The following is a 24,610-nucleotide window of genomic DNA, read 5'->3' as shown; positions in this document are numbered from 1 at the left end:
CCATACAGAACATCCCACAGCAGATCATCATTTTGGTGTGTGTCTATTTTAGCTTTGAAAGTTATTTTATTGAGTATTTTTGAATCTCTATTCAAAGGCTCTTGTAAATTCTGTTGGTTGCTCTCCTGATCTGTAATATCCAGGGCTTAATATCACAGCATATAGTAAATATTCCCTACATGTGAATTACAACTTTTTGGTATTATTTTAAATTTATTTATTTATTTCACATCCCAACCACAGCTTTCCACCCCACCTCTACTTCCTGTGTCTCTCCCTACACTGTCCCCCATGCACTACTCAGTTTCTATTCATAAAAAGGCAGGCTTCCCATGAATATCAACAAAACATGGCATAACAAGTTCCAGTAAGACTAAGCACAAATGCTTGCTTTAAGGCTGGGCAAGGGACCCAAGTATGAAGAATAGATCCCTAAAGCCAGCAAAACAATTAGAGAAAAGTTCTGCTTTCACTTTTAAGAGTACTACAAGAAGGAAGATCTACCCAACTGCCACTTATATGCAGAGGGCCTAGGTCAGTCCATGAAGGCACTCTGGATGTCATTTCAGTCTCAATGAGCTCCTATGAGGCCAGGTTAGTGGATTCTGTGGGTTTTCATGTGATGTCCTTGACCCCTCTGACTCCTATAATCCTTCCTCCCATTATTCAGCAGGATTCCCCCAGGCTAGGCCTAAATTTTGGCTGCAGGTCTCTGTATCTGTTTCCTTCAGGTGTTGGGTGAAGCCTGTCTGATGACAATTGAGCTAGGGCACAATCAAGTTTGTATTCTGGCTCTGGGTACCTCACTCAAGATGATTTTTTCCAGTTCCACACATTTGCCTGCAAATTTCTTTCCTTTTTCTTTTTTTGGTTTGATTTTGGTTTTTGTTTGTTTTTGATTCTTTTATTTATTTATTTGTTTGTTTGTTTGTTTTACATCCTAACCACAGTTTCTGCTCTCTCTTCACCTGCCTTTCAGTCCCTCACCTCCATTCACTTTCTGTTCCCACCCCCCATCAACTCCTCCTCCCTTTTGTTTAAGAAAGGGCAAATTTTCCATGAGTATCAACAAAGCATTGCATATCAACATGGCATGCCAGTTTAATGATGTCAGTTTTTTAACAGATGAGTAATACTCCATTATGTAAATGTACCACATTTTCTATATCTTTTCTTGTGTTGTTGGACATCTAGCTTGTATTGAGGTCTAGTCTGTTATGAAAAAAGTAACTCTGATCACAGTTGTGTAAGAGTCCTTGTGGTATGATTAAGTGTGCCTTGGAATATACCCAACATTGTTATAGCTGCGTCTGGAGGTAGATGGATTCTCAATTTTTTGAGAAATCCCCATAGTGATGTCCAAAGTGGTTGTACAAGTTTCCACTTCCACCACCAAGAGAGAAGTGTTCCTGTTGCTCCACATCCTTTCCATCACGAGCTGTCACTTTGGTTTTAGGTCTTAGCCATCTTGATAGGTGTAAGATGGACTCTATTGTAACTGTTTCTTGGCCATTTGAGATTCTTCTACAGAGAATTCTCTGATTAGATCTGTGTCCTGTTTTTAATTGAGTTATTTGGTTTATTGATGTGTAATTTCCTGAGTGTTTGTTTATATATTTTGGAACTATTTTCTCTTTTAGAAGTGAGGTTGGTGAAGATCTTATCTCATTCTGTAGGCTGTCATTTTTTTACCATTGATGGTGCCCTTTGCCTTAGAAAAGATTTTCAGTTTCTTGAGGCTCCATTTGTTAATTATTGACCTTTGTGTCTGCTCTACTGGTATTCTATTCAAAAAGTTGTCTCATGTGCCAATGGATTCAAGATTATTTCCCAATTTCTCTTTTATCAGGTTCAGTGTAACTAGATTTATGTTGAGGTCTTTGATCCAACTGGACTTGAGTTTTGTGCAGGATGATACATAGGAATCTATTTGCATTCTTCTACATGTCAACATTCAGTTATAGCAGCACCATTTGTTGAAGATGCTTTCTTTTTTCCATTGTATTATTTTGGCTTCTTGGTTGAAATTCAATATCCATACATTTATGGATTTACCACTGAGTCTTTGAGTCCATTCCAATCAAATACTGGAGCTAAAAGACATTATGACTCACATGGACCCAACAGATCTCCTGAGACCATTTCATCCAAACACAAATGAAGACATTTCTCAGCACCTCATGGAACACTCTCCAAATTGACAACATATTCAGTCACAAAGCAAGTTTTGTCAGATACAAATAAATTGAAACACACTCCCTGCATCCTATCAAACCACATGGATTAAAGTTGAATTTCAACAACAACAGAAACAAGAGAAAGTCTAAAAATTCATGGAAACAGAACAACTCTCCAGTGAATTACCACTGGGTCAAGGCAGAGATAAGAAAGAAATTAAAGACTTCCTCAAATTCAATAAAAGTTAATGCACAACATATTCACATGTATGGAACACATTGCACGGGTTGTTAAAAGGAAAGTTCATAGCACCAACTGCCTTCATAATGAATTTTGAGAGATCTCATTTTAGAGACTTAAGAGAACACCTGAAAGCTCTGCAACAAGCACACCAAGAGGAGTAGACTGCAGGAAATAACTGAACTGAGGGCACAAACCAATAAAATAGGAAGAACTTATCTAATGAATTCAATTTAGAGGATAGCACTTTCACACCATCCATTACAGAAACAGACTCAAGGACAAATAGCACATGATTATGTCATTAGATACAGAAAGGGTCTTTGACAATATTGATTGTCACTTTATGATAAAAATCTCAGAGAGTCTAAGAATGAAAAGGACATATTTCTGCATAATAAAGCCGATAAAAAGCAAACACACAACTAACATATTGTTAACACTCAAATCATTCCTTCTAAAATCAGGAACCTGACAAGGATGACCACGCTTCCTCCTTCTGTTCAATATAGTACTAGAAGTCTTAACTAGAAGAGTAAGACAAGACAAGATACATGAAAGAAACCAAGAGGTGAAAATATTTTCATTTGTAATAATATGATTCTATAAAAAAACATATTTTGCCCAGAAAACTCCAATGGCTGATAAATACATTTAGCAAAGTAACAGGTTTTAATCTGAGCCTCCAAATCAGTAGCCTACCTAAAAATACTGCACATACTGAGAATAAAATCAAGAAAACCATGCTATTCCAAATAATCTCAAAGTGTAATGAATTAGGATAAATGTCACCAAAAAGTGAAACTTCAACAATGAAAGCAGTAAGAAAGTGAAAATAAAAAACTGAAGATATTTCGATAACTTGCAAAGACCTTCTGTGATCATTATTGTAGGGTTAATATTGTGAAACTGGTCATCCTAATAAAAGCGATATATGAACACCACATGGTCCACATAAAATTTCCAGTTCAATGTTCATAGAAAATGAAAAAGAAATTTTAAATCCCAAACGGAAACCCAAAAGACCAAGAATAGCTGAAACAATTTTGAACCATGAAACAAAAACAAAGCAAACTAAAAAGAACAAAAACAAAAACTTATGGAAGCATCACCATTCCAGATTTCAAGTTACGATAACCAATTGAAGTAATAAATAGAGTATGGCAGTGGTCCCCAAACAAACATTGATTGGTGGTAGAAAACTAATGACCCACATATAAGCCCACAGTCCTGCAGTCTCTTAATTTTTGTAAAAGAGGCCAACGATTCACATTGTAGAAAACAAATGGTGCCAGTCACATTGGACAGATTGGACTATAGGTGGATGAATGAAGTTAGAGCCTTATCTCTCACCCTGCATAAAACTCAGCTTCCAATGATCCAGGTATCTCAACACAAGGCCCAAATGTTACAGATTAATGATTAATTCTTTGGTATAGCTAAATACTTTCTGAGCAGGTCACTGGTACAGACACTATAAACAAGTAATTACCAAAGTAATAAATGGGATCCCATGAAACTAAAAATCTTCTGTGCAGCAAAGGACACCATAAAGTGATTGACAAGGCAGCATGGAAGAATGGTTAAAAATCTTTACACATTGTACACATGAGAGAGGGTATGTAGAATATAAAGAATGCATTGTTACTTCAAAAACCAATCCATGATATTCACATTGAGTCTTGTCTTTACGCTGGTGTGTAAATACATTAAAAATAGAGCAATTACAATTATCAGAAACTTACTTACTAGACATCAAAGGAAATATTTAGCAATGTCATGGCATTCTAAGAATACTTTGTAATTAAGAATAGATTAAATGTTTTCATTGTATTACTCGATTATTAATTTTTTGACTGAATAACGTGGTTTAAAATGTAGCATGTGAGTCTATGGCAAAGTCATTGAAGCAAACAATAGGAAATGAGAAATTTAAATTTAAATTTTACGTACAAATTCTTGATTTTCTGCACTCTTATCAAAACTTCTCTCATTTTCCACTTTAAATTCTGTTATTTCTTCTTCTAGTTCTTCTGAAAATATTATATCTTTTACATAAAAAATATGAACAACAATTAGGCAAAATAATACTCTATAAAAATAGAAATAATGTAAAGTTAGGGTTTTATTTTTTATATGTTATTTCAATTAACCACATGGTATAGGTGTATATTTACATCCTCAAGAAAACTTGTAATTGTAGACAAATCAACACTTGGACAGGTACTACATATTGGCCAGTTTTGAGTCATATACATGCTTCATATGATTTGTCAGGAAACTCATAAATGACCTATATGCTTACATCCACATATGAAGGAACTGTGGAAAATAACATTTTCATCCTGTAAACTATCCTTGCCTTGCAAGAGTAACTTAAGTAACTCACTGTTCACTTCCCCCAAATGGTACTTGGTTTACCACACATTTTTCTGTGAACAGGATAACATGCTTTTGCTCTGCACTGAAACTGCTCCTTTTTTTTTTTTTGGTTTTTTGAGACAGGGTTTCTCTGTGTAGCTTTGGAGCCTTTCCTGGAACTCGCTCTGTAGACCAGGCTGGTGTCGAACTCACAGAGATCTGCCTGCCTCTGCCTCCCAAGTGCTGGGATTAAAGGCACCACCGCCCGACAAATTGCTCTTTTATGACTCACTTTATCACATGGAGTCATTTTGTACTGTACATCCTTTTTTCCCAAGAAAAATGGGTATTGATGTAGCTACCCTAGCTTAAGATAATGCTTAAACTCTTCTTTTGGACTTCAACTTGAACCCACTTTGTTACGGTTGTATCCGTTTTTCTCCTTGACATGTAGAAACTATATTAAAGGTTATTCTAAGATCGGAAGATCTCATTTGCTTTTGTTTCCTGTTTTCTTTTAATTACTTTGTGTGATTCTGATAGGTTTTGACTTTTAAGTTTTGAAAGTAAGTAAGCCATGGCAGACATGGTTTCTTTACTGATATAAACACAGAGAGATGAGTTTCAGACAATAGAGTACAGAGAAATAAAAAGTTGTAAAAGCAAACAAGATGTGCATATAAGTAATGAGATTTTCAGTGACTGAACTGCCATATGTGAGTGTACCCTAATTTATTGAAATAGATTATAGATATGGTTTGAAAATGCCATTCCTATTCCTTGTAAATCAATTACAATGCTCTGCAGATGGAGGAAGGCAGTGCACTATGAGTTATAAACAACACAAAAATTGATTTTCTTTTCTGAAGAGGTGGTATATTGCTGTTTGTCCAGCCCAGAACAGAATCTCTGAGCTCAACATGTCTCTGCCCTGACCTTTCAGGGAGCTTTACTATAGGTGTGCGTTTTGAGACCTAGGTGTCCAGAAATGATGTTCAAACTTTAGGGAAGTCACATTAGTCTCATGATTGACTTATAGAAGTCACTAATAAACAGGGAATTTGCACACTGGAAAGGTTAATGTGAGTGAACCTGGGTATTAAACATTGAAGCTGTGCTTACATTTACTAATAATTCATATTGTCCTTGTGAATGTTTTTGAAGCATGTCTGCCACTAGTAAGATGGCATTGCTTATGTCAAACCCTATCATCACCATCATCAAGATATAATGGGCATCAGGAAGTCTGTGTGCATTTGAAATGTATTAAAATAAACTGATCAGAAGAATATGACATACGAAATTTACCTGGTTGAGATTGGTGTGGTAGAGACTCAGGTTTGGAGATTGGACGTGAATAATCCCTCAGCTGAATGGATTTTCAAATGAGATACTTAATTAATGTTTTGGAATTCAATAAATATTAATCATTTAATATAAATTTTAAAAGTCATTTACCTCTGAGTGAGGACATTTTTCAGCCCACACTAAAAGAAAAAGGATAAATTTATTAATCTCCTACACAATGGGAACTACAAAAGTAACTTTATATAGGCTTTGGATGGCAGTGAGTTCTTATTCCCTTCTTCCTAAATAAACACCTATTAGTTTACTGGTTAGGACAACAGCTGACAGAAATGACTGAAACATTCTCAAAGCAATCTATAGATTTAATGTAATTCTCATCAAAACTACAACATAATTAGTCAGAGAAATTGAAAAAAAAATAACCACACCAGCATGAAAAAGCCTTTCAGCTCCACATAGAAATAAAAACAAATGAACAAAGAAAAAACCCTGGAGAGAGGTAAAACAAACCCCAATACAAAAAGAGTTGGAGAAACCACCACCCCAGATTTCATGATTTTTACAGGTCTAGAGTAATAAAAACATCTTGGTTTTAGCATCACAGTATATGTGTTGATCAATGAAATCTAACTGAACACCAAACGTAAGTCCACACACCTATGGACACTATTTTTGATAAAGAAACTAGAAAGACACGCTGGAAAAAACCAGCTTCAATACATGGTGCTCACCAAACTTTATGGCTTCAAGAAGAATGCACAGAGAACTGTATTTCTAACCCTGAATAAAACTCAACTCCAAGTGGATCAAGGATCTCAAAATGAGACCAGAGACCCTGAGTAAGACAGAAGACAAAGTGTGTAATAGGCTTGAACTGACTGGTACAGGAAAAACACTTTCTGAATAGGACACCTGTGGCACAGGCACTAAGACCTACATTTAATAAATGGGACCACATGAAGCTAAAAGCTTCTTTATGGCAAGATATGTATACCAGTTATGGGATTTTAAATAATCACTCCATCATATGATAGTGTTATTGAAATAAATTATAGATATGAATTCTAAATACATTTCCTATTTCTTGTTACTAAATTACAGTGCAGTACAGATGAAGGTAAGATATACATTATAAATTCTAGAACAAAACAAAACTTGATTTTATTTTCTGAAGATGTGGTATACTGCTGGCTGTCCAGTGCAGAACAGAATCTCTGAGTTCACATATATTTTTGCTTTGCCCTTTCTGGTAACTTTGGGTACAACAGGTGTTCATTCTGAGACCCAGGTATCAAGAAATCATAGACATTGGAGAAATCTCATTAGTCTCACGATTGACTTCTATAAGTAACTAATAAACAGAGAGCTTGCACACTGGAAAGGATAAGGCCTTAGATCATGAGTATTAAATATTAAAGCTGAGCTTATTTTGCAAATTTTTTATATTTCCAATGTAATATATTTTCCAGCATGTATGCCACTATCAGATGGCATTGCGTATGTCAAAGTCTACCATCACCATCATCAAGATATAATTGGCATCAGGAAGACTGTGTGCTTTTGAAATTTATTAAAATACCTTGATCAGGAGAATGTGACTTACAAAATTTACCTGCTTGAGATTGCTGTGTTTCAGACTTGGGTTTGGAAATTCGATGAGAATAATCCCTCTGCTGAATGGATTTTGAAATGAGATATTTAATCAATATTTTGGACTTCAATCAAGATGTAATTATTCAATATTACTATTAAAAAGCATTTACCTCTGGGTGTGGACATTTTTCAGCCCAAACTGAAAGAGAAAAATGTAGAGTCAGTCTCATGCACAACGAGATCACCAAAACTACCTTTATGTAGGCTTCAGATGGCAGTGAGATTTCATTCCCTTCTTTCATAATAAACTCCTATTATTTTACTGCTTAGGACAAAAACTGACATAAATATACCGAAACTTAGCAAAGCAACTTAAAGATTCAGTGCAAGAGCCATCAAAATTCTAATATAATTTGTCAGAAAAATTGAAAAAAAGAAAAACCAACCACAACAGCGTCTAAACACCTTTCAGGTTCATATGGAAATCCAAAAAATAAAAATAAAAAAATAAAAAACCAAACAAAAGAATGGAGAGACTCCACCAGCTCAGATTGTCCCCGTTCTCCTAGGCGCAGTTACAGGCCAGCAGGCAACACTCCTGCAGGCAGGTCTGATTCCCACCACCCCATCAGATCCTTTAATCACAAGTCCTACTCTGTCCCTCTAAGCCTACCCACTGCACCAAGACTGCAGCTGCTCCCTGAGACACACACTCTGCTAGCTCCAATTGAACCAAGAGGTGAATCATTGTTCTTCCAGCCAGTCACCCAGCCTCTAGGCCTTAGGCCCAGGGGCACAACCCATGCCCCCATTCCCCCACCCATTGCAGCCCCAATTTCAGGCCAGTTGGAAAGTCTCCTGCAGGCAGAACTAACTACCTCCACTCCACATAAGACTCTGTTATCTACAAGTCCCACTTGCTCTCCCAAATCCACCCATCCCCCAAGACCATAGCTGTTCCCTGAGACACAGACTTGGCTGGCTCCCATTGGACCAAGAGATGACTTACTGTACTCCCAGCCGGTCACCCTGCTTCAGAGGCACAACCCAAGCCCCCTTACCCCCACCCATTGTAGCCCCAGTTGTAGACCAGCAGGCAAGACTCCTGTGGTGAGGTAACCCAGGCTCAGAAAGACAAACATGATATGTAATCACTCATCAGTGGATACCAGATGTAAAGAAAAAAAATAATCAGACTACAACCCACAGCTCCAAAGAAGCTAGGAAACGAGGAGCCTAAGAGGGACACATGGATTGCCATGGGAAGGAGAAACAGAGGAGATCTCCATGAGTAAAGTGGGGATGGGGAGCAATAAAGGGGATGGGATAGAGGAAGAGAACATGAGGGGATGATGGGATGGCTGAGCTGGGAGAGGGACAGAGTGGGAGAGCAATGAAAGAGATATCTTGATAGAGGGAGACATTATGGGGTAAGGGAGAAACCTGGTGCTAGGGAAATTTCTAGGAATCCACAAGGATGACCCCAGATTAGAAGACTGGCAATAGTGGATAGGGTGCCTGAACTGGCCTACCCTGGTATTCAGATTGGTGAATTCCCTAACTGTCATCATAGAGCCTTCATCCAGTAATTGATGGAAGCAGATGCAGAGATCCACAACCAAGCACCAGGCTGAACTCTGGGAGTCCAGTAGAGAAGAGGGAAGAGGATTCTATGAGCAAGGGGGGCGGGGTCAAGATTTGTAGGGAAATCTACAGAGACAACTAAACCATGTTTGTAGGAACTCAGGAACTTTAGACCAACAGCTGTGGAACCAGCATGAGACTGGACTAGCCCCTCTGCATATGGGAGACAGTTGTGTAGCTTGGTCTGTTTGAAGGCCCCCTGGTAATGGGATCAGGATCTATACCTGGTGCATGTGCTGGCAATCTGGAGCCCATTACCTATAGTGGGATGCCTAGCTCAGCCTTGTTGCAGTGTGGAGGTGCTTGATCCTGCCTCAACTGAATGTACCAGGATTTGCTGACTCCCCACGGGAGACCTAACACTTTTTTGGAGGAGGGGCTGGGGGTATACTGGAGGGGAGTCGGAAGAGGGATGAGAGGGGGATCTGTGGTTGGTATGTAAAATAAAATTTTAAATAAAAAAAGAACAAAATAATGAAAGACAACACTGAATAGAGATAAAAGGATACTTAATATGAAAAGAGGATGGAGAAACCACTATCTTAGAGTTCATGATTTGTTACAGAGGTAGACTAATAAAAACAGCATGGTTCTAGCATCACAATAGACATGTTGATCAGTTAATCAAACTAAACACCAAATGGAGGTCCACACACCAATGGACACATGATTTTTCATATAGAAACCGGAAATATACACTGGGTAAAAAACATCTTCCACACATGGTAATGAACTAATCTTGATTGCTGCATGGAGAAAACTGCACAGAGATCTGTATTTACTACCCTAAATAAAAACTTAATTCCAAATGAATCAAGGATCTCTAAATAAGACCAGAGACACTGAATATAACAGAAGAGAAAGTGTGTAATAGGCTTGAATTCATTGGTACAGGAAAAGACTTTTTGAATAGGACACCTGTAGCACAGGCACTAAGACCCACACTTAATAAATGGGACCACATGAAGCTGAAAGTTTCCTATGGCAAGATATCTATGTAAGCTTTGGGATTGTCAATGACTGCTCCACTATATGATAGTGTATGCTGTGTTATTGAAATAGACTGTAGATAAGAATTCTAAATGCATTTCCTATTCCTTGTAATTAAATTACAATGCACTATGAGTGAAGTGAAGCAGTGTACTATGAGTTCTAGAGCAACACAAAAATTGATTTTCTTTCCTGAAGATATTGTACATTGCTGTTTGTCCAGTCCAGATCAGAATCTCTGAGCTCAAATAAGTTTCTGCCTTGTCCTTACAGATAGCTATGTGTGTAGGTGTGCATTCTGAGATCCATCAAGAAATTATGGTCACACACTGGGGCAGTCTCATTAGTCTCATGATTGACTTCTACAAGTCACTAATAAACAGAGATTGCACACTGGAAATGATAAGGCAGTCCAACATGAATATTAAACATTGAAGCTGAGCTGACATTTCTAAATGTTTTATGTTGTCAATGTAATAATTTTGAAGCATGTATGCCACTAGTGAGTTGGCATTGCTTATGACAAAACCTTCCAACATTATAGTCAAGATATAATTGGCATCAGGAAGACTGTGTGTATTTGAAATGTAGTAGAATAAATTGATCAGGAGAAAGTGACTTACAAAATTTACCTGTTTGAGACTGCTGTGTTTCAGGCTTGGATCTGGAGACTAGATGACAATCATCCCTCAGCTATTTTGAAAAGAGACATTTAATCAATATTTTGGATTTCAACAATATATAAATATTCAATATAAATATTAAAAGGCATTTACCTCTGGATGTGGACATTTTTCAGCCCAAACTGAAAGAAAAAGAAAGTATAGTCAATCTTATGCACAATAAGAATTCCAAACCTACCTTTATGAAGGCTTCAGAGGGCAATGAGTTCTATTCCCTTCTTTCAAAATAACCATCTATTATTTTATTGGTTAGGAAAGCAGCTGACAAGAAATATATTGAAATATATCAAAAGAAATCTATAGATTCAATTTAATTCCCATCAAAATTCAGAGAAATTTAAAAAACAACCACAACAGCATCAAAAAGCCTTTCAGGTTCATATGGAAATACAAAAAAATCTTGGATAGATTTAAGAAGATTCTCAATACTAAAATACGCTGGAGAAATCACTATCCCAGATTGCATGTTTTGTTACAGAACTAGAGTAATAAAAACATCATGATTCTATCATCAAAATAGACATGTTGATCAATGAAATCAAATTAATGTCAAAACACCTATGAATACATGATTTTTCATAAAGAAACTAGAAATACACACTGGATAAAAAAATAGCCTCCATACATGGAGATTACCAAACTTCATGGATACATGAAGGAGAATACACATACAAAACTCAACTCCAAGTGGATCATGAATCTCAAAATAAGACTAGATACCCTGAATATGACAGAAGAAAAAGTTTTTAACAGGCTTGAACTCACTGGTACAGGAAATACTTCTGAACAGAACACCTGCAATACAGCACTAAGACCCAAATTTAGTAAATGGGACCACATGAAACCGAAAGCTTCTTTATGGCAAAGGACACCATCATCAGGCTACATAATAGGAAAAGAACTTAATCATTCAAACCTCTAATGTACAGTTAGTATCTAAAATACATAAAGAAGAAAAATTGGACTCCCAGGAAACAACTAACCCAATGATAATGGTGTTCGGGAATACAAAGACAATTTTTAAAAGATAAAACACAAACTGCTGACAAACTTTTAAAGAAATGCTCATCATCTTTCTTTATCAGGAGAATGCAAACCAAAAGTACTTTGAGATTTCATTTTTCTCCTGTCCAAAGGGCAAAGTTCAATTAAGCAAATGACAACTCATGCTTGTGAGGATATGACGAAAATGGAACACTTGCTCATTACTGATGAGAATGTAAACTTTTACAGCCATTAAGGAAATGACTCTGGCATTTTCTCAGGAAGCTGGCTACTAATCCTTCTCTAAAGCCACCTATACATCTATCTGGCATATACCCAAAGGACTCTATATCCTACTACAATAAATACCTGCTCATACATGCTCATTATTGACTATTTACAATAGCCAGATTTAGGGAACAGTTTAGATGTCCTTTAACTGGCAAATATATAATGAAAATATGGTGAACTTACACGATGGGGTGTTTTGCTTCTATCAAAAAAAGGAAATTTACATATAAGTGTAGGAAGCTAGAAAAAAATCATCACCAATGAGGAGACCCAGTTCCAAAAGTCAAATACTGTATAATTTCCCTTATATGTGAGTGTTAGCATTTAAGTCTTCAACATGTGTGCTAAAATTCATAGACTCTGCATCAAGTAAGGGACTGCTTGCGAGGATCGTTCAAGTAAAGGGAAATAGAATATATAATTGTAAAGAGACAGTGGGGGGAAGGGCGATGCAAGTGAGAGGTTAGGGTAGGAATATGGGGATGGACAATTTACTAAAGTCCACGTGAAAAACCATATGGAAACATACTGCTGTAGAATATTTCTAAATACATATGCATATAAAATAAATCCAAATGGAGTCTCCAAATAAAAGAGGAGATAAAGCCCCAATTAGACATCTTTTGCTAAACATGAAACCTTCAGTTATACCTAGTTGAGTCAATGGACAAAAGGGCAATTTAGGTATCTCAGGTAGAAGAGAACTCAGAGATCCTTCTGGGAGTATCTCAATTTTACACATCGCTCATGCATATTAACATATGGGGCTTATTACCACTTTTGTTGTCTTTTATTTAAGTGTAAATTTATTCAGTGATTTCTTTTGGTAGCACAACATACCAGCATTTGTCTTACATAAAGTCTCTTCATGATGACTCTTACCTTGAATTATTTCATTTTCTTCTAGACCATTTCCTATGTTGGATGACTGGGCAGCTTTCTGCAGTGGATTAGGGTAAAAGACACTCCGTCACGTGATATTAGTAGTGTAATTTCAAAAGGTCTCATTTTCTATTTCTGAACATATCATGATATTGGACTTTAAGAAAATTGTTCATGAGAATATATGCAGTATATATCAAAAACCATGGTATTTGAATGGAGAATCTTATATACACAGTCAAGTTTAAGTCTTTCATTTCCCAATTACATACAAGAAATATAGAATAGAGGAAAAACATCCATAGACAGAGTAATGCCTGATGTGTATGTATCAATAAAAGTAATTATTTTATATTACAATGCATAAAACTAATTTGTTCTTCTTAGTAAAGTTGGAGAATGTTAATGACACAAATGTTCACATCTTTAGTAAGGCCATTCCTCTAGGACACGATTAATATTAATCATGAGGTGTTATACAATGACATTATTTGTGTGGTTAGGCTTGATAGGAGATATGTATTATGTTAAAAAGCATTCATGTTATATCATGCTGATTGTGTAGTGAAGAAGGCAGAATGTGCTTAATTTCGGTAAAAGTGAACGAACAAAACTGACATATTTCGTTAATTTCTTATAGATGGTAAATCTGGATCAAAATGATAAGCAGACAAGTTATTTCCTATGTTACCTTTAGACAATAACATTAGACCATTATGCAGTTTTAATATTTTGCAAATGTTTCTCAATGAACAGAAATCTTCCCCAAACACCATTTCACATTTTTTGCATGTTTAATAGAATCAACAAATCTTGCTTTCTCGTCATTCAAGAATTTTAAAAGTTATGAGAATATGTTGTCCACTATTCTATATGTACAGTAATGCCATCCTATTTGACAGTTACTGAGTGGACACTCCCTCATCTTCTAAAACATGTTAGGCTTCATACTTTGATCTCTGATATCAAAATACCATTCTCACTCCTACCCTGTATTAATGACAATTTTACCTAAATGTCTCTCTGTACCATATGTTTTCTTTATGACAAAATGCACCTATCTGAACTAAAACAGTTGCTTTTTACTTGTTTTGTGTTCTATTACTATAGCATATTAGGCTTCCCTCTGAAATTCTCAGTTCTTGATTTCTCAACATAGAGTAGATATTGACTATACAGATTTATGTAGGTTTAAAATATTAAAAATGTCTTCAGAACATACTCATACTTCAGTAAGTACCTAACATTGTGTAAAAGGGAAACTATAGTGTCTTTAATCTATTTGAATTCTCTATATTAACTCAACTCCCAATATATATATTAATTAAGCATATTGGACAATAATGTGGAAATAATTAATTTTCTTCATTGAATTGAGCAAAATAGTTGAGTTTTTCCTTCACAACGAAGCCTCTTTTATGGAATCAAAAATTCTTTCTGTTGGCAGATTAGTTGATTATATGTCCATATTATCTTCTCAAATGAGGACCTTGAAATAACCCAATGACCATAAGGAAAAAATTTCTCCTTGACATAACTGAGTATAATCATCACATAACAAATTTAGTTTCTGCAGGAAGAATCAACTTTATGAAATAAATCCAACTCTGAAGTCACAATTTTATATCATCCACTATTTTAAATAGAGAGCCATAAGACTCTCCAGCTACGTAAAGAGCTTAACATAAAGCACAAGTAATAATCACATAATTATTTACTAAATTACTTATAAAAGACAATGATTAGCTGTGTGACTGGATTCTAAGAATACCCTGTGTTTTATAATAGGTAAAAGACTTTCACTTCAATGTTAAATCATCATTGATGGACTGAATATAGTAGCCTGAAGTGTAGTTTCTTTTGGCCTATGGTAAGATCATCAAACCAAACAGTAGTAAGTGAGAAATTTAAATTTAAATAGTTATATACCAACTTTTGATAGTCTTCATTCTTATTATAAGCATTTTCATTTTCCAGTTTTAAATCCGGTATTGTTTCTAATTCTAGTTCTTCTGACATATCCACATATTTTATTTAAAAAATAAATATAACAATTAGATACACAATTTTCTATGACAATAGACTGAAATACATTCATAATTAGAATTTAGAAAAAAAATTTACTCTTATCAAATATTTCAATTAAATGTACTTTATACATGAATATTTACATGCTTAGATAAATGCCCAAGTTGTAGAAATACCTGTATATCACTTGTACAGAAACTGCATGTTGCCAGCTTCAAGACATCCAAATACTTGACTAATTCATCTAGTAGTAACACACCTCTCATAAATGACCAAGCTCTCTAAAATCTACATTTTCAGACGTCATCCATTTTTCAGAACATTTATAATGTGCTCACACCCACAAGCACATTCAAAAATGTACAAATTAAAGAAATTGGAGAAGGATTATGAAATAATTTTTTTTATTGAAACTGGCAAAATAGTTTTAGTTGTAAGGCCCTATTGCTCAAGACTCCACACTTTAGACACAGAATTTGGAGTAATTTAGCTGGACCTGACATAGAAACCTGCTCTCCTACTATGAGAACATGCTATGCAAAGTGCCAAGGGAGATAAGCAATCAGTAATCCCACCACCAAGATGTTGAAAGGCCTGGCAAGATAACGCTCATGGTAGGATAGCGACACTTTTATTTTTGGGGTAACCAACAGCTGTCCTATCGGTCCGGAGACCCACTCAATGAGAAATTCATTCCTGGTACTGGGAAACTAATCAACTATCCATGGATGGAGAAATCATAAACACTAGGAGTCATCAATTACTCCCGTTTTCTTATAACAGTATACTTACTGTGTTCTAAATATGGTTTTTATAGTCACGGTTATACCACAGAAGAATGTAGCTGTCATTTCTCCTCAAAGAATTTACTTTACACAGTACATAAAAGTATTACAGTATATACAATTAATCAGACTCCAAGGAGTGACCATAATATGCCGCAACTCCACTTACAAAGTCCTAAATCTAAAGATCAGGAAAAATAGCAAGAATTGGGTAGATAGATTGTAAAATCAAAGTACCAGCACTCTTGAAGCTACACAGCATCTTCTATGCATGACTTAGATATTGCTACCACGAAATTTCAAAAGTATGATATCTGAAAAGACACCTATATAAGGACAACACTTGATGAAATGCTACTGTGGGTGAAGTAAATCTCACAATGCACAACCCCTAGATGAAGATCTGTAGGCAATCAGTGACTGATAAACAAAGAAAAATCAGGTGATTTTCCAGAGATGAGCTCATCCTAGTAGGATAATAGGTTGTGCAATTCCAGTGATCAGTCCTAAACACATGTACATACAAGCAACACACTAAACAAATACACACAAGCATGCATGCACTTACACACACTCACACACGCACAGAGACACAAACACACATGCACACACATATTCACGCATGTACGCACGCATACACACACACACACAAAAAAAAAAATAGTGTGTCTTTACTAATAGTATAGAAGTCACACACATAGTTACTAAGGACTTGAGCACAGGAAATGTTGTAGGAATAGCCAGACACCTGAAAATGATGTAAATATAGTACACAAGCATGAAATTATCAAAAGCTAAATAAAATAAAAGGCAACTCTTTTACTGACATTCTTATTTCAACCTTTGGATGAAAGTTTTTCTTGTCTACTATTACATTTTTACTTTTGTTTGATTTAATATGTATTACGTGGGTTATTTTATTTGGCTAAGGTATTTGTTGCCATGTTTTAAGCAAACCTCTCTGCCAAGTGATCTTACAAGTTAAGCATGTGCATTACCTTCTTGTTCTTCTACATTTTCATATTGTTTGGAAGCTATTGGTAAGTCATCCACACCACTTTTCAGACTATTCTCAGGAATATCTTGCTAAAATAATAAAAATAATAATGAGAATATAGTTGAATTTCCTATTTTGAATTCAACTAAACTTAAAAATAGGATAAAATATTTTCATAGATAACCTTTTGCATGCTCTTGAGATCAACCTGTCTTTTTACCCCATACAGTCACATATTCTAAAATCAAGCCTTGTAGCAGAAATAGAAAAAGATTATCTGCAGAATTCAATAAAGAACTAAACTCATAATATGAAACTTACATTCCTCACCAAAAATTAAACAGTTAAAGGATACATTTAAGTAATAATAACTGTTAATGTGCTTGCCATATCAAAGTATTTGATTTAAAAATCAATTCCTTGAGAAAATCATTTTAATATTATAATAAGGCCCTTTGGTTAGTATGAAAATACAAACTACGCCAGGTGGAGAAGAATTGAAATATTTTAGAATTAGTTTTGTTTATGAAAAGAAGGATGTACAAAAAATAGTTTTGTTAAAATCTTGATAGAGAGAAAATAGTTTCATAAAATTAAAAAGCAATTAGTGATTCTTCTTTGTTTACATAATGCATGTAATCTTTCAATGAAATCTTAAACTCTTTCACAGTAAAAAATGGGTATCATTAGAGCATAACAAGCATTAACATGAAGGGAAGCATCAGAACATTCATTCTATGTCTGGAATGTTCCTGGTGCTTATTTATACTTGAAATAGTAGAGAGGTCCTTATGCAATTACACACTCAGCATTTTTAGTCATTTACTTGTGAGATAGGTAAGAAAATTTAAAGTTCACATAGATTCACTATTCTCTAAATGGCATAACACTAATGGTTATCACTTCATATTTAAGTCATATGAACTGGTAGTTTTAATTCAGAAAGATTCTGTGATGAAACATCAATGTCATTATGTCAGCTGAGGATTTGTAAGTCTTCAAATACTGTTGAAATATATGTCAGTCTGGTCCCAACATTCATAAAACACATGAAGAAAGGAATAAAAAGCCCTATTGACTATATGCTGAAATCCACATTTGAAGAATTTATGTATAGCTTATCACAATAAGACTTGAAGGACTGGGTGTGTGGTTGAGTGGTAAAGAATTTGCCTTGCATTCACTAATTTCATAGTTGATGTAATAAACGAAAAAACAAAAAAGAAAACTACAAAACTCTAATCACAAGTGATCTAGGACACCCAGAAACAGGAAGCCTAACCTCAGAGTGATTTTGGAGATTTAAATGAGCAATGAAACCACTGTGTAGACATCCTTTAAAATTTGAAGTGTTACATATGATGCAAAGAATTTCAGGTTACTTTTAAAGATTTTGAGTGCAAAAATAAGATGAAATTGAAATTTTGCCTTTAGCATTGGTTATCAAAGACCTTATTCTAGAACTTGCTACAATTAGGGGGAAACATGTATACCTCAATTATATGAAGAGTTTTTTCTTCCATTTTTGATTTAAAAATTTGCATGTACAATATATTTTGAACATATTTTCCCAACCAAAATACTCCCAGATTATTCCCCATCTACCTACCCCCCAAGTTTATAATCTTTCTCTCTTAAATCTACCCCCAAATTGAAAATACAAACTTACAACCAATAAGACAAACATGCCACAAGAGAACAATCAGCACCCAACAATACCACAAACACAAAATTGAACACTGCTTCCTTTGTGTTGATCAACTTCCCCTGGTCATAGTGTCTTCTCTGGAGTGCCTTTGATATACCCAGTGATGCTTCAAGTAGAACACTGACTTTTCCTTTTGCCAACAGCTATCAATTACAAACTGTGTCCTGGTTATGGATGGCAGCCTGTGTCTTCTTCTGCCTCTTAGTGCTGGCACCCTGTCTTGTTGGAACCTGGGCAAATCATCTGTGTATGGGTGTAGTCTCTGAGTTCATATGTGCATTGGTCTTGGTCCTGTTGTGTCTGGAAGCCAAAGTTTCCTTGACCTTATCCATAAGCACTGGCTCTTATAATCATTCTGCTTCCTTTTCTACATAAACACTGAGCCTTGATGGAGGAGGTTTGATGAAGACATCCAATTTATGACTAGGTGGTCCAAAGTCTCTCACTCTGCATTTTGACCAGTTGTTGATCTCTGTGTTGATTCCCATCTACTGCAAGAGAAAACTTCTATAAGGAGGATCGGGAAAGGTATAGTGACATGTCTCTAGGACTCATTTTCTTGCTGTATTCATTCAGAAGAAGAGTAGCATTGGGTTTATCCATAGGCCCATACCCTACATTATCACGTTATTGGCCCCTTTGGCAGTGTTAGGTTTGTATTCCACCTTATGCAGTCTCTAAGTCCAATGAAAAAGTTATTTGTTATTCCCATAACATTTATGCTACTATGGGACCAGCATATGTTTCCGACAGGTCACTGTTGAAGGTCACAGGGTTGTAGTTGGTGATATCGATGATTACCTTTCTCCTCTGTGAGCAGGAGGTGTATCTTCTAGCACCACGAACATTAGTTAGAAGGTGTAATGATTCTATTTGGGCACAAATCCATCTACTCTATGTTTGGGTATTTAATATGTGGTTTTTTTCACCAATAGGGTCTTTCTATTTGGTTGTGGAGTGAGACCAAAGGCCTTCACCATAGCCTGTTATGTTTGGATAATTCTATGTGCCTGTAGAATCATCAACAAATGGTTCAGGTCAAACTGGATGGCCACATGCAGAAGAACTAAGTAGATCCATATCTATCACCCTGCATACATCTCAACTACGAATGGATCAAAGACTTCAACATAAGACCATAAACTCTGATTAAGATAGAAGAAAATGTCTGGAAAGGGCTTGAATTCATTGTTACAGTCAATGACTGACTTTCTGAACCAGATACCAATAACACAGGCATTAGAACCAAAACTAGCAAGTGTAACTTCATGAAGATGAAAAGCTTCTCCTTAGAATAGAACAGCATCATGTAAAAATTTATGGCATGGAAAATGAATAAACCATTGCCAATTATACATCTGATAGGGGATTAGCATCTAAACCACAAAGAACTAATAAACTGAAAATCAAGAAAACAAATAACATGTTCTAAAAAATGGGGTACAGAACAAAGCAGAGATACACAAATGCCTGAGAAACACTTCAGTAAATGTTCAACATCCTTAGTCATCAACGGAAATGTAAATCAATGCCCCTCTGAGATTTCATTTTACCTAAGTCAAAATGGTCAAGATCAATAAAACAAATGACAGCTCAGCTGGGGAGTATGCAAGGAAAGGGAAACACTTGTTCCTTCCTGAAGGAAGTGCAAACTTATACTAGGATGTGAAGAGCCTTCAAACATTCTTTTTGTACCTCATTGTATACCCATTGGCAGCCTGAGACAGAACTCATTAGGAACATCCTTGAACTCTTGGAAAGTTCAACCTGCCTCTGTCATCTGAATTTTAGGATAAAGACTGTGCCATGATGACTGGATCCAATATTTTATGAGAATGAATAATGCAAAGCTACAATTATACTTATTTTGAGAGAAAGATTTTGTATTTCTACATTTTAATCACTTTAAATAATACTTTTTTCTAGATAAAGTACCAAAATGCTGTGGGATGGTCTTTCTGTATGCTGTGAATATATGTTGCTCCCATGGGTTAATAAATAACGCTGTACTGGGCTATGGCAGGTCAGGATGGAGCCAGGCAGGAAAACCAAGAGAGACAGAGAAAGAAGAAGGGTGGAGTCAAGGAAGATGCTGCAAGCTGTCGGGGGGAGCAAGATGTAATAAAATACAGGTAAAGCCACGAGGCACATAGACTAATAGAAATGGGTTAATTTAAGATATAATAGCAATAAGCCTGAGCCATATATCAAACAGTTTATAATTAATATAAACCTCTGTGTTTTTATTTGGGACCAAGTGGCTGCAGGACACAGGAAAACTTCCATCTACACCAGACTTGAAAAATTGTTTTTAAATGTTAGTGTCCTGAGTAAGAGGGTGTTTTTTTTTGATATTTTTATTATTAAGAAATTTTCTATTCAGGTTACATAATAACCACAGATTCCCCTGTCCTCCCTCCTTGCACCCCCAGCCTTCCTCCCCAACCCACCCCCCATTCCCATCTCCTCCAAGGCAAGGTCTCCCATGGGGACTCAGCAGAGCCTGATATATTTGGTTGAGGCAGGCCTAAGCCCCTCCCTCATGCACCAAGGCTGCTCAGGGTGTCCCACCACAGGCACTGGGTTCCAAAAAACACACTCACACACCAGGGACAGATCCCAATTCCACTGCCTGGGGGTCTGCTAACCAGTTCAAGGCAAACAACTGTCTCACCTATCCAGAGGGCCTAGTCCAGTCCCATGGGCCTCGACAGCTATTGGTGCACACTTCATGAATTTCCACTAGTTTGGCTGGCTCTCTCTGTACATTTTCCCATCGTGATCTCAATGTCCCTTGCTCATAGAATTCCTTCTCTCTCTTATCAATTGAACTACTGGAGCTTGGTCTGGTGCTTGGCCATGGATCTCTGCATCTGCTTCCATCAGTTACTGGATGAAGGCTCTATGATGACAGTTACGGTATTCACTAATCTGATTATCAGAGTAGGCGAGATCAGGCACACTCTCAACTATTGCTAGTAGTCTAAGGTGGGGTCATCCTTGTGGATTCCTGGGAACTTCCCTAGCACTCTGTTTCTCCCTGTTCCCATGATGTCTTCATTTATCATGGTATCCCTTTCCTTGCTATCCCATTCTGTCCCTGTTCCAGCTCAAACCTCCCATTGCCTTATGTTCTCATCCCCCATTCCTTGCCCTCCATTACTCCCCCTCACCCTCAGTTTGCTCATGTTGATCTCATCTATTTCGCCTTCACTGTTTGATCTATAGGGTCTTCCTTGTTAGCCAGCTTCTTTGGAGTTGTGGGTTGTAGTCTGGTTATTCTTTGCTTTACATTTAATATCCATTTATGAGTGAGTACATACCATATTTTTCCTCTTGAGTCTGGGTTTTCATCCATTTGCCTGCAAATTTAATAATATCATTGTTTTTACTGCTGACTAGTACTCCATTGTGTGTATGTACCACATTTTCTTTATCCATTCTTCACCTGAGGGGCATTTAGATTGTTTCCAGTTTCTGGCTATTATGAATAATGATGCTATGAACATAGTTGAGCTTGTGTCCTTGTGGTATGATTGAGCATTCCTTGGGTATATGCCCAAGAGTGGTATAGCTGGGTATTGAAGAAGACTGACTCCCAATTTTCTAAGAAACCACCATACTGATTTCCAAAGTGGCTGTACCAGTTTGCACTCTCACCAACAGTGGAGGAGTGTTCCCCTTCCTCCACATCCTCTCCAACATAAGCTGTCTTCAGTGTTTTTTATCATAGCCATTCTGACAGGTGTAAGATGGTATCTCAGAGTTATTTTGATTTGTATTTCCCTGATGGCTAAGGATGTTGAGCAATTTCTTAAAAGTCCTTTGGCCATTTGAGATTCTTCTGTTGAGAATTCTCTGTTTAGGCCTGTAGCCCATTTATTTGGATTGTTTGGAATTTTGATGTCTAGTTTATTGAATTCTTTTATATACTTTGGAGATCAGCCCTCTGTCAGATGTCAGGTGGGGTTGGTAAAGATCTTTTCCCGTTGTGTAGGCTGTCGTTTTGTCTTATTGACTGTGTCCTTTGCCCTACAAAAGCTTCTCAGTTTCAGGAAGTCCCATTTATTAATTGTTTCTCTCAGTGTCTGTGTTATATTTAGGAAGTGGTCTCCTGTGCCAATGCATTCTAGGCTACTTCCTACTTTCTCTTCTCAAGTTCAGTGTAACTGGATTTATGTTGAGGTCTTGGATCCACTTGGATTTGAGTTCAGTGCATGGCGACAGATAGGGATCTATATGCAGTCTTCTGCATGTTGACATCCAGTTAACATGTAGTTGACATCCAGTTAACAGTTTTTAAAAGTTAGTATCATGAGTAAAAGATTTTTTAAAAGGTACTTTAAAAACTAATGCTAATTTCTGTGCCCTTCAATACATGGGTTGGATATGTAAGCTACCTTAAGTAACATAATGAATAGGTTAGTCTACATATTTAGAGAAGCCTGAAAATTATGTAAGTCATGCTATAAGAAATAAAAATAAAACTACTAATGTTTATTTGTCCAAATATTCCCAAATTTCAAATTCCCTCCACTGTGGTAAAACTATACAAACTAATTTTTCTGTGATTACTTATTTCTTATCTCATTTTTGGCTTTCAGAACCTTAAAGTAATTATTATGTTTTGGTACTTTTCACCATCAATATAGTAATATTGTCATAATTTTATAAAAAAATTCTAGCCAATTTTTCATCTAAAGTGATGACATTTTGACAACTGCTCTATTATACCATTTCAAACTCCACAAAGAAGAAATTCAGCACAAGAATTTACCTCAAGAAGGCATTGATTACCTGAGTTTTCAAATTAGCTGTGTCCTCCATTGTTGCACACACAGAAATCAGTGACTCAGATTCAAAGTGATGTCTTTGAAGCAAAACACACAACAACAAATAAGTGAGTAGTGGACAAAAGCATTTGTCCTGAATGTTTAGTTATTTGAATAGCAGATGGTGTTTCTGTTGTTATTAGACATCTGTTTTATAAAATTTGTTCAGCTGTTAATTTCTGTCTCCACTTCTCCTAATCTCTGCATTTGTCAAGAAAGAGTTCCACATAGTTCCACATCAAATAGTGTCAGTCAATATATTTGTGGAACCTGAAAATCATTTGTTTTGAAAACTGTCCTGATGATTGCATGCAAATTACAATGAATTGCTCACATACTCTTTAATCATTAATTTAAATAAAGGTAATAGCCCCAAATAAAGCAAAACAATAGTGTCCTCATTCTACTCTATTAATAAAGCATAAAACTATATAACTACTAAATGGCAACCTTCATTCTTGAGCATGGAAAATACCCATTGAAAGGAAACCATCACATCCATTCATTGTAAAACAACTAATAAAGTCATGAAAAAGATGTGAAATCCTTGAACATTAAAGTTATAAGTGAACAAACAAATGTGCACATTGAGGTTTGAAATCCTCTTATCATGGGTGTTCAAACATTAAAATGTAATAATTCAGTTATTACATTGGTAGAGGCTGATTCAAAAACTACCAAGCACTTAAAAACCTTCATATGTGCTCGGTTGATGGCAGAGACTTCTGGAAAAGCAGATCCCTGGGACTTTTGCCTCTGTTTCCCTCTATGTTCTCTAGATGTCTTCCTTATATAGGATACCACTCCTCATTCCCTCTTTTGCAGTCTTCAGTGATGCTCTCTGGCCTTTAAATATTCATCCCAGGAAGGTGCAGATTCCTGAAAGTACAGGCTCAAAGAACCTGAAAGACAGCTAGTTCCCTGGTTCAGGCAAATAAGCTAAATGGAGGGTCAGCAACACACATCCCAAGCCTAGATATGTTACAAAATTCTATGATTATGTTCTGCAATTCCAATCTGAAAAGGACAGGAATTTGGCAAAGGTAACAGGAAAAGAAGCAGTGGCAGTGGATCACAGATATTTTTCATTTCAGCCCTTGGTTCTG

General features: G+C 36.2%; 1 protein-coding gene across 3 annotated transcripts in view; it reads right to left on the bottom strand.

Annotated features, from left to right (window-relative positions):
- Positions 1–4,299: 4,299 nt before the first annotated feature.
- Positions 4,300–24,610, bottom strand: part of LOC131902134 (POTE ankyrin domain family member B-like) — a 46,608-nt gene continuing 26,297 nt past the window's right edge. The window contains exons 8-18 of one of the 3 annotated variants that reach the window (XM_059253166.1): positions 23,470–23,542; positions 16,966–17,053; positions 15,084–15,163; positions 13,155–13,212; positions 11,091–11,119; positions 10,947–11,007; positions 7,851–7,879; positions 7,700–7,760; positions 6,238–6,266; positions 6,088–6,148; positions 4,300–4,466 (exon numbers count right to left, since the gene is read on the bottom strand). In XM_059253166.1, the coding sequence (XP_059109149.1) occupies positions 4,357–4,466; positions 6,088–6,148; positions 6,238–6,266; positions 7,700–7,760; positions 7,851–7,879; positions 10,947–11,007; positions 11,091–11,119; positions 13,155–13,212; positions 15,084–15,163; positions 16,966–17,053; positions 23,470–23,542 (679 nt within the window). In that variant the 3' untranslated portion in view covers positions 4,300–4,356. Of the gene's footprint in view, positions 4,467–6,087; positions 6,149–6,237; positions 6,267–7,699; positions 7,761–7,850; positions 7,880–10,946; positions 11,008–11,090; positions 11,120–13,154; positions 13,213–15,083; positions 15,167–16,965; positions 17,054–23,469; positions 23,543–24,610 lie in introns of all 3 variants that reach the window. The other 2 variants (XM_059253164.1, XM_059253165.1) reach the window with 2 other exon arrangements.

The sequence above is a fragment of the Peromyscus eremicus genome, unplaced genomic scaffold (genome assembly GCF_949786415.1).
Source record: "Peromyscus eremicus unplaced genomic scaffold, PerEre_H2_v1 PerEre#2#unplaced_2736, whole genome shotgun sequence".
NCBI classification, from domain to species: domain Eukaryota; kingdom Metazoa; phylum Chordata; class Mammalia; order Rodentia; family Cricetidae; genus Peromyscus; species Peromyscus eremicus.
This window is presented reverse-complemented; position numbering and strand designations above follow the sequence as displayed.